Genomic DNA, 16,552 nt, shown 5'->3' with positions numbered 1-16,552 from the left:
TGGATAGATCAGAATTAGAATCACATTTTTTGCAAAGTAGGTTTTCAACATACAAGGAATTGGTCTTGGTATTTTGGTGCATAACATTCACAATAAACATAGTAAGAGAAAAGGAAAGAAACGAGCACTGCAACAATCTTGAATATAAAATAGAAATTTACAACAGAAAATACAGAATAAAAAAAATATATTGAACAAATATCTGTTTTAAAATAAAAAGTGTGTGTACGGTACATTCTGTGTCTTTACCCACTCTATTACCTCCATAACAATAATTTCCCAAATACTGGCTGTTATAGACTTCTCCTTGGTTACTGGAGTTAACTGCTGTAAACAACAGGACCTGCTAGAAGCCTTTATTGTGTTTTTGACTTGAAGAAGACTTAATATGAGCATTGTTTTTATCTCAAATTGAAGAGTTTTGCCTTAAAATTCAGGAAACTAGAATCCAAAACTCCACAAAGGCAGAAATAGTGAACATCTTTGCAGAATAATGAGAAGAATAATAAATCAGCTCTCCACCCTAAAGTCCTCTGCAGACTGTCATTGTTTCTATGCTACAAAGTGGAAAAAGCTTGTTTTAGCCAAAAGCAGGTGCAGCTTCTGAGTCTGCAGATTGTTAGAGTAACATTAATCCAGAGACATAGACAAACCTGAGGCCCCTGCTAATGACAAAGAACATGACAAGCTGTTAATTACTACCTACAGTGTTGTGACTTGGCAACTTAACCAGCTTTACCTGAACCTGATCTCCTTTAGTGTGGACAGCGTCTCACTCAGGCAGTAAAATGTGCTGTCAGCATTAGTGCGGTAAAGGAAAGTCATTGAGAAAATCATCATGTCGTGATTTATTTTAGTATTTAATGTTTGCTCTGAGGCATAACAGTGATGGCCGTGGTAGGAGGGAGCAGGACCAGTTGTTTCCCAGTCACATCTCTTTTTTTATTTTTTAATGTGAAAATGGGGGGGAAGAAAGAGCAGCTCCAAATGATGAAATATTTATTGGTTTTATTACTTGTAAAGGGGAATATTAAAGCTCATATATTGCGAAGAAATGGATAGAATAGCGACAGCACACCAGCAAATATGGGCTTTGACTTTTTAAGGAATGCAAAAAATGTGTCTTTTCCATATTTGACAAGGTTTTTCTCATAAATGGGTACTTCAGCAATTTAGTATTGCACTTCCATAAAGTTTGGGTACTCACAAGAGACAGATTAAACAAAGAATGGTCAAAATCGAAACTGCAGGGGCCGAGATATTCTGACTTTTAGTCCTTAGTATGGGTCAAGCTCCAGAAGCAGTAGAGCAACTCAATTTTGTCTTTCACATCATCAAGGTTATTTTTATAACCATAGAAAGCTCCCTGCAGAGCCAAAGAAAACATTCTACAACTGTTTTCACAGGATTAACTCCTTATAACGAGTAAACTGAACTTTGGTCGGGTGCCCCTACATACTGTCTCAGAAAAAAGATGTGGATAAAAACATCTGTATCAGCGTGGTTACGTTGAAATCAGTGTTTAACATTTTTTGCCGTTAAGTCTTATCTGGAGTGTTTGTTAAATGTGTGCAGCTGTAGAAATCTTGTATTTAAAGGGTATCAATATTTCAGCCTGACAGTATAGTGCAAGGGTCAAAGCCAAAGCGCCCTAACAAGTGAGACTATCAATGAAATGATTAATGATAGAACATAATGGAGCAGGATGATCAATGATAGAAAAAGAGGTTGGAAAAGAAATAAGATGTGGGAAGATTACAGAAAGTATTTTTGTACTTTAAGACTGCAGGATAGTGAAGCAAGTTCAGGGAGAAAATATATGTGAGAGGGAGCTGAAGTATTTCATGGACAGACATGTTTACAGCTTGTTGTTTGGAAGCTGGGAGGAAAAAGGAGTTGAGACTAGATGACTGACCCTGCAGGTGAAGCTGACCTAAGTCACTTGTAGAGTACAAGCTGGCATGAATAGATGGACTGTGGCCTGAAGGTACTGTGTGAGGGTGCTGCTTTCTTAGCCTGTACTGTATCACAACATTAACATTTTTTTTATTTCTATACAAGCACCCTGAGGCACACATCCAGCAGAGAGAGTGCAGGATAGATGTGACATGATGGAATCTCGGGAAGATGAAGATAAAGTTGTTTTCGACAGCGGTATAGTTCTTCTCTATATACTGGCAAATAAAAGGCATTAGAAGAGTACAAACCTCCAACAGAGCTGAATAAATCCCCAAAGACGTCATCTATACCACTTACAGCTGCACATTAAAGCGAATGAACTGATCCCAAACCCTAGAGCTAAAGTTGGAAATCGATCTCTGTTATTTCTGTTATTTTCAAGAAAATCTGATGTTATGTTTAAGAGATAAGCAGCTCACAAACCAACAAACTTGTATGTGAAAACATCAACTTCTTACCCGAGGTTCAAATTAATTTGTGTATTTCTGCCAATTGCTAAAGAGACAAACACAGGATGATATATTATTTTAGGGCGGGAGGTAATGATTACGTCTTCATATTAGACCAACAGTCCAAAACCCAAAGAAATTAAATTTACAATGATATAAAACAGAGAAAAGCAGCAAATCTTTGCATTATTAGCTCTTGGGGTGGCAATGTTGGTCTGTCGGTCCACCACTTTGGTCCAGACTGAAATATCTCAGCAATTATTGGATGGATTGCCATGAAATTTTGTACAGACATTCATGTCAACCTCAGGATGAATTTGAACAACTTTGGCGATCCCTAAACTTTTTATGCAGCGTCATCATCGGGTGAAAATTTAAAGTTGTCATTTATGAACAAATGCCTACAAAACTAATAACATTCCCATCACCCTCAGCTATTCTTTGTGTTTAGTGCTAATTAGCAAGTTAGCATGCTAACACGCTAAACTAAGATGGTGAACGTGGTAAATATTAAACCAGCATGTTAGCTTTGTCATTGTGAACATGTTAGCATGGTAAAGTTAGCGTTTAGCACAAAGCATAGCTATGTCTAAGTACAGCCTCACAGAGCCGCTAGCATGGCTGTAGACTCTTAGTCATGATGTTTGATAAATGGCTGAAGAGATTAATCGATTATTAAAGTCGTTGTCAATTAATTTTCTGTTGATCCGAACAATTAATTGACCAGTTGTTTCAGCACTACTGAATTTATTAAAACAAGATGGTAATTCATCCAATTCATGATATATATACTTAACTGCGCACACACACACACACACACACACACACACACACACACACATATATATATATATATATATATATATATATATATATATATATAGTGAAAGATGGGACAGCCCCATTAGTTCATCTTCTCTGTCAACATCCAGACAGACCTTCGACCTACTCACCCTCCTGTTCATAGATTTTGTTTCAACCTTTAACTCACAGACACAGACAAACACACACTCTTCTGTCACATCTCCAGTTCAGTGTGAACACTGCAGGCTGGATATCTGCTGACAGATTTCAGTCCTTTCAGGTCGTTGGTGTCCTTTAATAGCGGCTTGTTTTTATCCAACGGCTCCCAGGAGGTTTGTGCTCTCTCCTCACTAATGACTGCCGCAGCCAATATTTAGATGGACATTTTATCAAGTTTATAGACGAGTCTGTCGCTCTGCCTCCTCTGCTGGAGGGAGGAAATGGACACGGTCATGTAGTGGATGACTTGTGTCAGGCTATGATGAATTCTTCCATGAGTGGATTTTTCTAAAAACTAAGGACAATAGATTTTTTTTAGAAAGATATATACAGCACGGTCCAGAGCACAATATTATCACTACTATCTTTCATTAATGGCTGTTAAAACCACACAGGACATGAATATGTACTTTCCAGGCATTTCTTTAATTTGGATAGAAGTTACTTTGCTGAATTGTGTTCTGCATTTGTTCCTGTATGTTGTTTGTTTCTGTGTGGTATCCTGGTTTGGCAGCTTGAATTTTATTAATATGTGATTCAAGCCAGTGAGAGTACTGGTGTGAGCGAGGCACACCAAACTGAAATGAGAGCTGCAGCCCTCCACTGAAACAACCAGTAATGTATTCATTCCCACAGCAACTGGGCTGCTTTGTGTTAGCAAATTAATTCATGTAGCCTATTAAAGAGACTAAAAGTCTAAAGCCATGCTAGTGGCTCTGTAAGGCTGTACTTAGGCACACAGGTGCTCTGAGCAAAATGCTAATGTCAGCATGCTCACAATGACAATGCTAACTTATATGTCATTAGTTTTGCGGGTATTTTTGTCATAAAAATTTGGACACCAAATGTATTGGACAAATTAAAATTTGGACCTGATCAGAATCAGAATCAGAATCAGAAATACTTTATTGATCCCCGTAGGGAAACTCTTTGTTACAGTAGCTCACCTTTACGTCAGTGCACACAGGAGAAAGTACTAGCAAACAATATGATACACTATAAAACACTATAAAAACAGGTTAAAACGGAAAATAAATTAAGTATCAGCTCGGTATAAGTAAAAGATAAACTAAGTGTCAAGTACCAAGTGGGTTTACCGATGGCGCTCTATAGAAGGTTACAGGATAGCCAAAGTTATTACATTTCATCCTGAGGGGAACAAGAATGTCTGTACCAAATTTCATGGCAATCCATCCAGTAGTTGTCAAGACATTTCACAAAGCTGCAAAAAGTCTGGACCAAAGTGGTGGACCGACCGACCAACAACGAACCATGTCGCTAGCGTGGCTAACAACATGACATGAATGATTCAATTCCAATACATTGTAAATTCATTGTGGAGAATTTTTTACATCTGAAAATCAAGTAATATTTGAAAATTACAAACGGTTCACAAGACACAGAAAAATTAAGAGAATGTCCTGATGTTACTCCTAACATCAACATAACAGTATGTAATGTCCTTAATATTCCTACCAGCAGTCAGGAAGAGAGAGTAGTCATTATTTAAAGGTTGATATCTGGTTTTAGAGTATCTCCTGTACTTGGATTTGGTGCAACACGATTTTTTCCCACTCAGAAAATATTTTGACTTGAACTTAAATTTGAGTTTGGAACAAAACTTAAGCTGCTTTGATGAATGACTTGTTTGCACCGACTCGCTCTCTGCTCTCATCGACTAGGTTTTATAAATATTAATAAGCTTCATTTATATGTAGCCCTTAAAAAATGATCTATAAAATGCATTATGAAGAGAGGCAATGGAAACATAGCAAAATTAACAGAGCAGCACACCTACATTTATTAAAACAACATGGTTACTGTGGTATTATGGTAAGCTGACTGCACACCACATTTCTCCTACAAGACAATGAGGACTAACATTTGATTTGTGGGGTTGTCACTGCACTCTGACCCACTGGTGCGTTATCCTAGATGCATATATACATAAAACGAAGAGAGGGTCGCACTCAGGAATTTGTCATTCAATTACGTTTACTTAATCATCTGTCTGATAATAACAGAACGTTTTGTTATTACCAGACAGATGATTAAGTAAACGTAATTGAATGATAAATTCCTGAGTGCGACCCTCTCTTCGTTTTATAACTAACATTTGATTAACATTAATATCCACCATTGTAATTCCTCACATTAGTTCACATTAGTCAGGACCATGCTTTCATTTCAGCCCTTGCTGCCAATGTTTCCTGGAAATAAGCAGAGGATATGGAGGCAAAGCAACCCTGGACTGCATGACACTTGACCTACAGCTGAGCTCTCAAGGACAGCAGGATGTGTATAAATGAGACATTACTGTCTGAGCAGTTCTGCAACTCTTTCTTTAACCAGAGGGATGAACTGCTGTGTCATGCTGCTTGCCTACAGCCTTTGGTCAGCATGTAGGGGCAAGTAAAAAAGATGGGTCCCCCTAGTCTGCCAAATGATAATCAAGCAAGAATGACCTAATAGAAATAAAAATTCCATCTTAAAAGGGCATTAATTTACTATTTGGATTACTGAGATGACTCAGACGCATTAATTAGTGCCTTTACTTGTTAAAAGGCTCCATATAACCTCAAATAATGGAATTATGACGTTTAGCCAAAAAAGGAGGGTATGCTTTGATTTAGGAAGGATTACCTTCCCCTACACCACTGCCTATGACTGAACACTGGACTAAAGGTGACCTGACCTTAGAACCACCAGCTTTTTAGTTTTTTCCCCACTGAAGAGAGGATCCTTTGATTCATTCTGTTAATTTAACTCAGTGGTTTACAGCAGCTCCTGAAGTAGAATAGTTTAAAAACAGTTTAAAACTTCCATCCAGTTTAATACACAGCATGATACTTTCCACAGATCTTGCAGAGCTTTTCTTCTTTTTGTTAACTGCTGAAACCAATATGCTTTCTCCTGGATTAACTGTTATCTTTCAGCGTTTTCCAGATCAACACTTCTGACTGTGATGAGTCCCTGAAGAACCAAGATGTTTGAGTGTAGCTATAGCAAGAAATGTCATACATATGGAGGTGTTTTGAAGCTTGAATACTACGAAGACCAAAATGTTTTCCTTCTGCTATAAAACATTGTCAGGGATTTGATAAATATTTCAGTTTTGCATAAAATATGCAACAAAAAAAAAGATTATTGCTTATAATGGCTCCAAAATTCATATTTATTATTTAAAATTAATTATAGTGTTACTGAAAAAGTTTGCTTGAACATTTTTGGTCCAACCAGTCTTCTGTAAATAATTCAAGTAGAAAAGAAATTTAAAAATTCTTAAAGTATATTAATCTTCACATTGGGATAAAGTGGAAGAGGAATTTCACTTCACAGTTGGACATGAAAACATCAGGTTAAATTACTCCCACCTCTGCAAATGTTACAGCACATCAACAGTGCAGACATTAAACATCAAGAAAATAAGTTTATTAACACAGAATGGCATATAAGAAGCGTTTACTGGAGAACACAGCGGCGGGGGGGGGGACAACATTTTTTAAGAGCAACAAAATGAACAGTCAGCAGAATACTTACATTGTTCTGCATAGGTTTCTACCACGGGCAGTATCTTTGCAAAACCTGATAAATATCAGTTATTGTGGAAGATTTGTTTTAAAAAAGCATCACAGTCTTGAATGGTCTATCAGCCTGACTTGCAGCTGACTTCAGGGAGAGAGCAAGTTTTGATTCCCAGAAGTCCCCCTGATAACATAATTGAGCATTTAAAGCTTTCAACTAAACAGCAAACTTGTTCCGGATGATCTCTCCACCCTCCACCTCCACCTGCTCATAGAGCCACTTCCTGTCGCAGCGGCACTCGACTCCACACTTGCGTGAGCCGCAGTCAGGGCAGGGGTAGAAGCAGCCCATACAATCCACATCCAGACAGTCACACATGTCCTCGCTGTTGGAGAGCAGTCGGCCTTTGCTGTCGTACACTCTGCTCTTGGCTCCAACTGTCTGTCTGCATGCACGACATGAAAGACAGACATTACCGAGTGACTTGTTCACTCTCATGCTACAGGTTCATTGACTTTTCCTGAAGCCTTTCTCCCCTCAGCGGTTTTCTTTAATTACTGTTTCAGTTTTATTTATATCTGACTGTATAAAATCATCACAGCTGAGTAGAAACTCTGTCTGTATAAATTTACGTCTTTCACGATTCAATGCAGTCTGCACCCACCAGTCTGGCAATGACAATTAATATTATGAAACATTCACTGAGGGGTAAAAACCTGGGGACAGTTTTGTCTTTCACATCATTATGAAACAAGGGACGAATCTACACTCACACTGAATTAATCTCATTATCCAGCCCAGGTCCTAAAGGAAAACCATACCCTTGGAAAACTCCTACATGACTGATACAATCAGATTGGGATGTTCAACAGATTCCAGCTGCTGTTTTGTCATGAAGTGTTGCAATTTATGATTTTTGGGGCACCAACATTCCCTAAACCTGCTTCATCTAGTCCTACATCGGTTACCGATTCCCTACATATGGCATAATGAGTTACAACCACTCACAATTCAGACACTAATTATTTCTTTCTTGAAGGACAATGGAAGCCAACTATTTAGTTTTACTAGACAGGTCATCTTCATTTCCTCCCTACTGCGCCCCCTATGGCCAGCTGTGGTACTGCACAAACAAGCAAGGAGGTTAGAGGAGTCCTAGCATAAGAAATATATAAAATAACACTGCCTGGACCTGTCACCAGTGTTGGGAAAGTTACTTTGAAAAACAAAAAAAAAAAGACTTATTACTCTTTTAAGCAGGTTACTCATTACTTTTGTGGGGTTTTTTTTAAATGTATACTAATCTGTACCAGCCACTGGTATCTTGTTCACAATTTATTTGACTCTGTAGTAGACATAAACATAATTACAACAACTATGCTTGCATTTATTGGTTGTTCAACAGATAACTGCACTAGCTGCACGCAGAAGCTGTGTATTTAGCCATATTTTGGTAAAAAAAAAAATATGACTGTTTGGAAGATGCCGAGTTCATGGATGGTCAGAGAAGTGGATTATGTTGCAGGAGTGGTTTAATGTTTTGATTGACTTTTTTCTGCTGTGAAATTGGGTTGCATTTAAATCCATTGTTCCCTCTGTGAATCAAAGCTGAATCCAGCAGCCTTCTACTCAGGATGCAACATTTAGCTGCATTTCAGTCTGTTCTGTTAAGATACTGTGGGTAGGGAAATCTGTGTGTCTGCCTCTCCAAAAATGGATTTCTAATTGGTGAATGTTGGAACGACAGTTCTAGAAACTAGCATTTGCTCTTTAACTTAAGATTCAGTGTTGTTCAGGTTGTGAAATTTTTCCTGCTATCAAAATCTATTGTACCTGTGCTGAAAATATCTCACCTATGCATCTATTGGCTGTGTTGGTCAGGTATTAGTGTCAGAAAAAAAGAGACATACATCACAAATTACATTATGACCCCTGAAATGTAAGATACAGATAGGTGACAAATTAAAGGAAAAACCAACATTAAGTGTCTTAGCATAGAGTCAGGTCACCACGAGCCTCCAGAGCAGCTTCAGTGCTCCTCGCTGAGTCTGTGGACTTCTATTAGAGGGATGAACACCATTTCCTCCACAAGATATTCCCTCATTTATATACTCAACCTTTTATTTAATCAGGTCATCTCACTGAGATCAAGATCTCTTTTGAAAGAGAGACCTGAGTACAGCAAATAGAAAGGAAAACAAACAAAAGGACATACAGCATCAGAGACAGTTACAGACATCACTAAATAGATCTGAAGGTGAAAGTTTATATTGTATCATTTGGTCTTATGGAGATGGTGGTGGAGAGCATTGTCTTACACGTTGGTCCAAAATCTTCCCTAGGTGTAAAACTGGGTTCAGATCTGGTGACTGAAAAGGCCGTAGCATTTTATTCACGACATTTTCATCCTCACCAAACCTTTCAGTGAGCCCTGCTGCACCCAAGCATCTGCATTTGATATGTTTTCACTCTATTATTCAGGTTTGTCCTTTATCTTGTCCCCTGTCTGTATGTCACCAGCAGCTGTTTTTAATTTGTTCCATGTCTTTTTCTGTGTATTTTTCTGTTTCACAAGAAAATCTGATGATGGCCAATTTACAAACGGAGTCAGAAGAAGAAGCACATTTTCCACTTAATCACCCACACACACCTAACTAGTGCCGGAGTGAAACAGCAGCAGGTTTATCTGGGATGATGAAAAGAGCTCAGTGTTTCAAAGGGCACACATTCACTTCACTGAATAGCAGAAGAAATACTTCTGTTATACAATTCAGTAGAGCTACAGTGACAATGAGGAAACACCCACACACACTGTCTCACCTGTCAGACAGTTGTTTTCCTCCACGGCCTCCTCGTCCACCCTGTGTCAAAATAAATAAGTACATTAATTAATCATAAAAAGAAAACAGACATCCGAAAAATGCCAATTGTGATTTAATGCTCATAAGAAAGCACAGAGACAGCTTTGTTTCAAATGATGATGATGGTGAATGTTCTATTGTAGCTCTGATGCTTCTAACAATAATATTAATATCTTAATATTACATTTGAATAAATTATGCCCCGCCAGATACAACTTTTAAAACTTGTAATAATCATGGCAATCTGATTTATACATTTATATTTTGGTCTGATATATAAAAGAATATACCCAAATTAATATTTGTTTTTGTTTTTTTTATTCCACAATTAATATTGTAGCTCTATTGTAGCTCCTTTTTACTGATACATTTAAATAACCTCAATTTAGTTTTTAAGTCAAAGGGATTAAGGTGAACAGCGCTGAGTAAGTGATACTGAAATCAAATTTTACTTTCCAACAGTTACATCTGGTTGTGCTTATTACTGTTCTCATTATGCTACAGTAGGGCTATCTGCTGGGACTCCAATGTGAACTATACACAGTTAGTGAGTCTGCAGTATCAGTTGTCCCTTTGACTTTATTTGGATGGTGTACTTTGTGGTTTCTTGTAACTTTTTGTTACAATAATATAATGTTCTGTTATGCTCTGCAGGTGTTAATTAAGCAGATAAACATACAGATGACTTTACAGCACATTGTAATAAACATTATGAACTGTTCTTATCATCATCACTACTATAACTATTATCACTATTGTTAGAAGTAGTAGTAGCAGTATTACCATTTACTACTTAAAACTTAAGGTATCCTTCAAAAAAATAATTATCTGCAATATGCAATTTAAAATAAATGAGCTATCACATTCAAAACACTGGTATGATACTTTAAAAGGTAAACACAATATTACAGTACAGACAACGGTAACAGAAAACTCACCCTCATTCCTCCTCTTTTTGCTCTTTCTCTGTCTGCTTGTGTTCCCATTTGATTCACGACGTTTGTCTCCTTCGGTATCACACCTCTTTTACGAAGTTCAATCTGTGGAATTTTCACAGTTCATCTATTCACTAAATATAACAGTAAAACAGGATGACTTGTTTAGACTGAAAACTAATTGTTGGAGAAGAATAGTCTATATAATGTTGTGAACCCCACACCTTTGATGAATCCTGTGAATGGGTAAATATGGTGGGCACTGCATCCTCCCTCAGAAACTGTTTGCCATTGTAGTCCCTGAAGCAGTCGGTCCTGAAATGCTCTGAGCAGAGGCAGGTGTTGGCAGTTGGGATGAAGTTTTTCATCCCCAGGCTGTGCACCCATTTGCTGGCAAGTTGAGGCTTGCTGAGTGGGAACCTGATACACAGGAGAGGAGGAGACGGCTTCAAACCAGGCTGCATCATTTCAAACATCACACCTGTTAAGTTAATGACTAACAGCCTGATGGTAAACTGTCTATCAAGGTAGACGATAACAAATAAGTCTTAAACACTGTACATTTTTTTGCAACTGGACACAGTTATGAGGAGGGAAATAATACTCAGATACATGAAGCTTTTTTATTAGTTGTCTTAACATCAGGCCAAGATGCTTTCCAAATCTGTAAATCATGTAGGCTGCGTTTCATTAGTCGTTCAACATGCCCTCTGCATTTGCCCTCGAGGGAATCCCCGCTGCCATCATAAGTGTCGTTCCATTTGTCTGAAAAACTGAAGTGAACTTGGTGAGATCGACCCTCCGAGGGCTGAGGGAGCGAGTCAAAAACGATGGTCACTCCAGAGGTGTATCACCCACAATGCATTGCAGTTATGAATTTGGTGCAAGAAAATACATCCATGGTTAGATTGCAGTAATGTAGGGCCTATATAAAGCTCTAGTTTCCTAGTTAGTTTCTTAAGAAAATCTCATTGATAGCTTGATATTTTACTGAAAAATGTCTTAACTAATTGCAGTTAATATTTACTTAAGTTAATATTTGCTTGATTGTTGTACTGTTCAGTTTAATGTGTGATTCCTTTATTCCCAACATTATCTGTAAATGCATGGGAAAATTGCTGTTTTGCAAGATATCATAAACCCGTAGCAATAATAGTTATGATAATCATGACACAATTCACAAAGAGAAATTTCTAAATCAGAAACTGATGCAGCTAATTACAAAGTGACTACATATTGCAATTATCCACAGTAGACGCATTCGCCAAATTGAAATGAGTCGGCACTGTATTTCTGATGATTTGTAAAAAAAAAAGCAGTATACCGCTGAGCCTACAACTGGCGGTCGATCCATGATCGTTTGGTCTGAAACGCAGGTGCGTTCCTTTTAAATCCCCAGCTCACTTTCCCTCTGCTCTCCAAGTGGCCTCCATGCGATGTATGCTGTTACGTAATACCGAGGGCTGAGGGGAAGTGGAACTCCTCATGAAACGCAGCCATAGTCTTTCCTGTATGTTGGAAATATTCAAGTGGACATATACAATTGTGTGAAGGAAGCTGAAAAAGGAAGAATGTCGTGTAGTTTTCAGGGAGGAGCTGAGACAGACTCTGGGTGGTCAGGAAGTGCTCCCAGATGACTGGACCACTACAGCTAATGTGATCGGGGAGACAGGTAGGAGGGTACTCAGTGTGTCATCTGGAAAGAGGAAAGTGGACAAGGAGACTTGGTGGTGGAACGAGGACGTTCAGGAGTGTATACAGAGAAAGAGGTTAGCTAAGAAAAAGTGGGACACTGAGAGGACTGAAGAGAGTAGACAGGAGTACAGGGAGATACAGCGTAAGGTGAAGGTAGAGGTGGCAAAGGCCAAACAAAGAGCATATGAGGACTTGTATGCTAGGTTGGACACTAAAGAGGGAGAGGTGGATTTGTACAGGTTGGCCAGACAAAGAGATAGAGATGGGAAGGATGTGCAGCAGGTTAGGGTGATTAAAGATAAGGATGGAAATGTATTGATAGGTGCCAGGAGTGTGATGGGAAGATGGAAGGAGTACTTTGAAGAGTTGATGAATGAGGAAAATGAAAGGGAACGAAGAGTAGAAGAGGTGACTGGTGTGGAGCAGGAAGTAGCCAAGATTAGCAAGAGTGAAGTGAGGAGGACGTTGAAGAGGATGAAGAGTGGAAAGGCAGTTGGTCCGGATGTCATACCTGTGGAGGTATGGAAGTGTCTAGGAGAGGTGGCAGTAGAGTTTCTGACTAGTTTGTTTAACAAGATCTTGGAGAGTGAGAGGATGCCCGAGGAATGGAGGAGAAGTGTACTGGTGCCAATTTTTAAGAACAAGGGAGATGTGCAGAGCTGTGGCAACTAAAGAGGAATAAAGCTGATGAGCCATACAATGAAGTTGTGGGAAAGAGTAGTGGAAACTAGGCTAAGGGCAGAGGTGAGCATTTGTGAGCAGCAATATGGTTTCATGCCTAGAAAGAGTACAGATGCAGTATTTGCTTTGAGGATGCTGATGGAGAAGTACAGAGAAGGAACATAGGGAGTTGCATTGGGTCTTCGTAGATTTAGAGAAAGCGTATGACAGGGTGCCGAGAGAGGAGCTGTGGTATTGTATGAGGAAGTCTGGAGTGGCAGAGAAGTATGTTAGAGTGGTGCAGGACATGTATGAGAGCTGTAAGACCGTGGTGAGGTGTGCTGTAGGTGTGACAGAGGAGTTCAAGGTGGAGGTGGGTCTGCATCAAGGATCGGCTCTGAGCACCTTCTTGTTTGCTCTGGCGATGGACAGGCTGACAGATGAGGTTAGACAGGAATCTCCATGGACTATGATGTTTGCGGATGACATTGTGATTTGTAGTGAGAGCAGGGAGCAGGTGGAGGAAAATCTAGAGAGATGGAGGTCTGCTCTGGAAAACAGAGGAATGAAGCTTAGCCGCAGTAAGACAGAATACATGTGCGTCAATGAGAGGGACCCAGATGGAACGGTGAGGTTACAGGGAGCAGAGGTGAAGAAGGTGCAGGACTTTAAGTACTTAGGGTCAACAGTTCAGAGCAATGGAGACTGTGGAAAACAGGTGAAGAGGCGAGTGCAAGCAGAAAAGTGTCAGGTGTGTTGTGTAATAAAAGTGTATCAGCAAGAATGAAAGGAAAGGTGTTCAAGACAGTGGTGAGACCAGCGATGTTGTACAGCTTAGAGACAGTGGCACTGAAGAAAAGACAAGAGGCAGAGCTGGAGGTAGCAGAGCTTAAGATGTTGAGGTTCTCTTTGGGAGTGACGAGGATGGACACGATCAGGAATGAGTACATCAGAGGGACAGCTCATGTTAGATGTTTCTGAGATAAAGTCAGAGAGGCCAGATTGAGGTGGTTTGGACGTGTTCAGAGGAGAGACTGTGAATATATTGGTAGAAGGATGCTGAGGTTGGAGCTGCCAGGCAGGAGGTCTAGAGGAAGACCAAAGAGGAGATTTATGGATGTAGTGAGAGAGGACATGAAGTTAATTGGTGTGAGTGAAGAGGACGCAGAGGACAGGGTTAGATGGAGGCACATGATTCTCTGTGGCGACCCCTGAAAGGGAACAGCCGAAAGGAAAAGAAGAAGAAGATATACAATTGTGTGAAGCATCAACCAGCACACAAGACATCATGCCATCATAAGTCATCAGCAACCTACATGTTAAAGGGTTTAGTGTGTAAGTGCAGGTTTGTGAATGAATTATTGTTGAGTCACCTCTCGTTCACCTCCAGAACCTTTGCCAGTTATTTCTGTTATCTCTGAACTAATGTTATGAGTATTTATTTGAATATGTTTTATTATTTATTTATGTTTCAGTGTTGATTATTATTGCCCAGCATTATTTTCTTTCAGTCTCTACTACACTGCCATCAGTCGGACATCTTTTTTGCTCTTTGTAACCATGTATATAAAATAAAGCTGACTTTGAAATTTGCTGTGTGCCCACCTTGGCAAGCATCAGCACACCTGATACAGTTCAACCTGTTCCCTGTCAGACTGGCTAGTTTAAGATAATTATACGTGATGAAATACAGCAGCAGAAAGAGCTGCAACAGGCAATCTTTAAGATGTATTATTGTATTTTTACTCCAACTTGATATTTTATTAAATAAATTAAAATTGTTCATTGATGGTAAAGATGTATGCTGCTATGTATTTGCACAAGCAAATTAATTTGCTGTGCATTTAAATCCACTTCAGCCAAAATGGTTCAAATGACACATTATAAAAAGGCAAATGTTTGTGATTTATATTGCAAGTAGGTACTTAAGTGTTTTGCCTAATTTTTCAAGCTCGCGTATGGTTTAGCGTTAGCTAGCTTATCACTGCTAGGGTGCGGTTCAGCATAAACACATACTAATACCAGAAAAGATGCCACACAAGGTAATTGTATTATGTCTTATTGTATTTAAATGGATGGTAATATAAGGTTATTATAGCTACCAGAACCAACGTTAACGTTAGCTCTGACGGACCATGGTGAGTTATACCGTTTATTGAAGTCGCAAATTTAGTTTTAACGTTAACCTAAAACTTGCACTGGTCATGAGGAGATATCGTTAATGAACCTAATTTAAAAGCAAAGTTATTAATGTCGATTTCTATGTCGTGCCTTATCAAATTAATGTTTAAGCTAACGTGAAATGGTTGAAAAATCAGTTGTACTGAAAACTTACGCTCAACCGGTGAAAACGTACCTGTAAAATCTTATTTCCGAGCCTTTGACAAACTTATTGTTGCACCCGATTGCCGCACAAATAACGGGCATGGTGTCCTTTTTGTCGAAACTAAGCGATAATGCAGAAAAATGTGCTGAAAACGTGCAGGAAAAGGAACAGACACTTGCGGTTTGTAATTGTTTTCGTTCGGTTTCTTCTTCGGCGAAGATAAAATGTATTTCCGCTTCAACTTCCTGTTTTGCCTTGGGAGAGTCTGCCCTCCAGCGGCGGCTCAGATATTCATTCAGATTAAACAGTAGATGTGATCTTTTCCTCACTGTCAAAGAAAAATAAATGTGTATATCTGTCAACAACTGTAAGCTTTACATGTCTATGCCAGACCTATAAATAAATCATTTACAGAAATCCAAAAAATAACCACATATAAAACTTTTCTCTAAACGTTGTGTGCAAACTGCTGGAATCGGTAAAATTACAATTTTGTCATGTTTTTCTGTGCAGATTAAAATGATAAGGGGGGGCGCTAGTATGAAGGGGTGGAAAGTACCTAAATGCATTCATTAATTACCTTACACACTAATATTTTACATACAAAACATTAGATCAATTTATATGATTGCTACATTGTTATAGATTAAACTACCCTCAAACTATGACCATAATCCATTAATATAATATATAAGAATACTGACAGGGACCATTCGTTCTTTATTACTCTTTTTTTGAGTGCATTGTGCTGATAATTCTTTCATACTTTTACTTAAGTAACATTTTGAATACACGACTTTTACTTGTAATTGAATTTTCTACATTCATGTATTACATTTACACATGTAAGGATGGAAGTAAATGGACTGTACTTATATAGCGCCTTTCTAACTACTCAAAGCGCTTCAACTACATATCTCATTCACCCCATTCACACACATTCATTCAGCAGTGGCAGAACTGCTCATCAAGGTAACTAAGCACACTGAAGGAACAGCCCTCAGGAGCAATTTGGGGTTCAGTGTCTTGCCCAAGGACACTTACTTCTTCTACCTTATACCATTGTTGGTATGAATATGACACAAATGTGCCCAATAATTTATCAGTATATGAATGTGT

General features: G+C 38.8%; 1 protein-coding gene across 1 annotated transcript; it reads right to left on the bottom strand.

Moving 5' to 3' along the window:
- Positions 1 to 6,841: 6,841 nt before the first annotated feature.
- Positions 6,842 to 15,661, bottom strand: LOC122878443 (ADP-ribosylation factor-like 14 effector protein). Its single transcript, XM_044201234.1, has 5 exons — positions 15,464 to 15,661; positions 10,977 to 11,172; positions 10,756 to 10,857; positions 9,777 to 9,817; positions 6,842 to 7,401 (listed from the first exon to the last, which is right to left on the bottom strand). Exons 1-5 carry the CDS (start codon positions 15,532 to 15,534, stop codon positions 7,173 to 7,175), a joined length of 639 nt encoding a protein of 212 aa, XP_044057169.1. The 5' UTR covers positions 15,535 to 15,661; the 3' UTR covers positions 6,842 to 7,172.
- Positions 15,662 to 16,552: the final 891 nt, after the last annotated feature.

The sequence above is a fragment of the Siniperca chuatsi genome, linkage group LG1 (assembly GCF_020085105.1).
Source record: "Siniperca chuatsi isolate FFG_IHB_CAS linkage group LG1, ASM2008510v1, whole genome shotgun sequence".
Taxonomy (NCBI): Eukaryota; Metazoa; Chordata; class Actinopteri; order Centrarchiformes; family Sinipercidae; genus Siniperca; species Siniperca chuatsi.
Note: the sequence above shows the minus strand (reverse complement) of the source record. Positions and strands in the feature narration are given on the sequence as shown.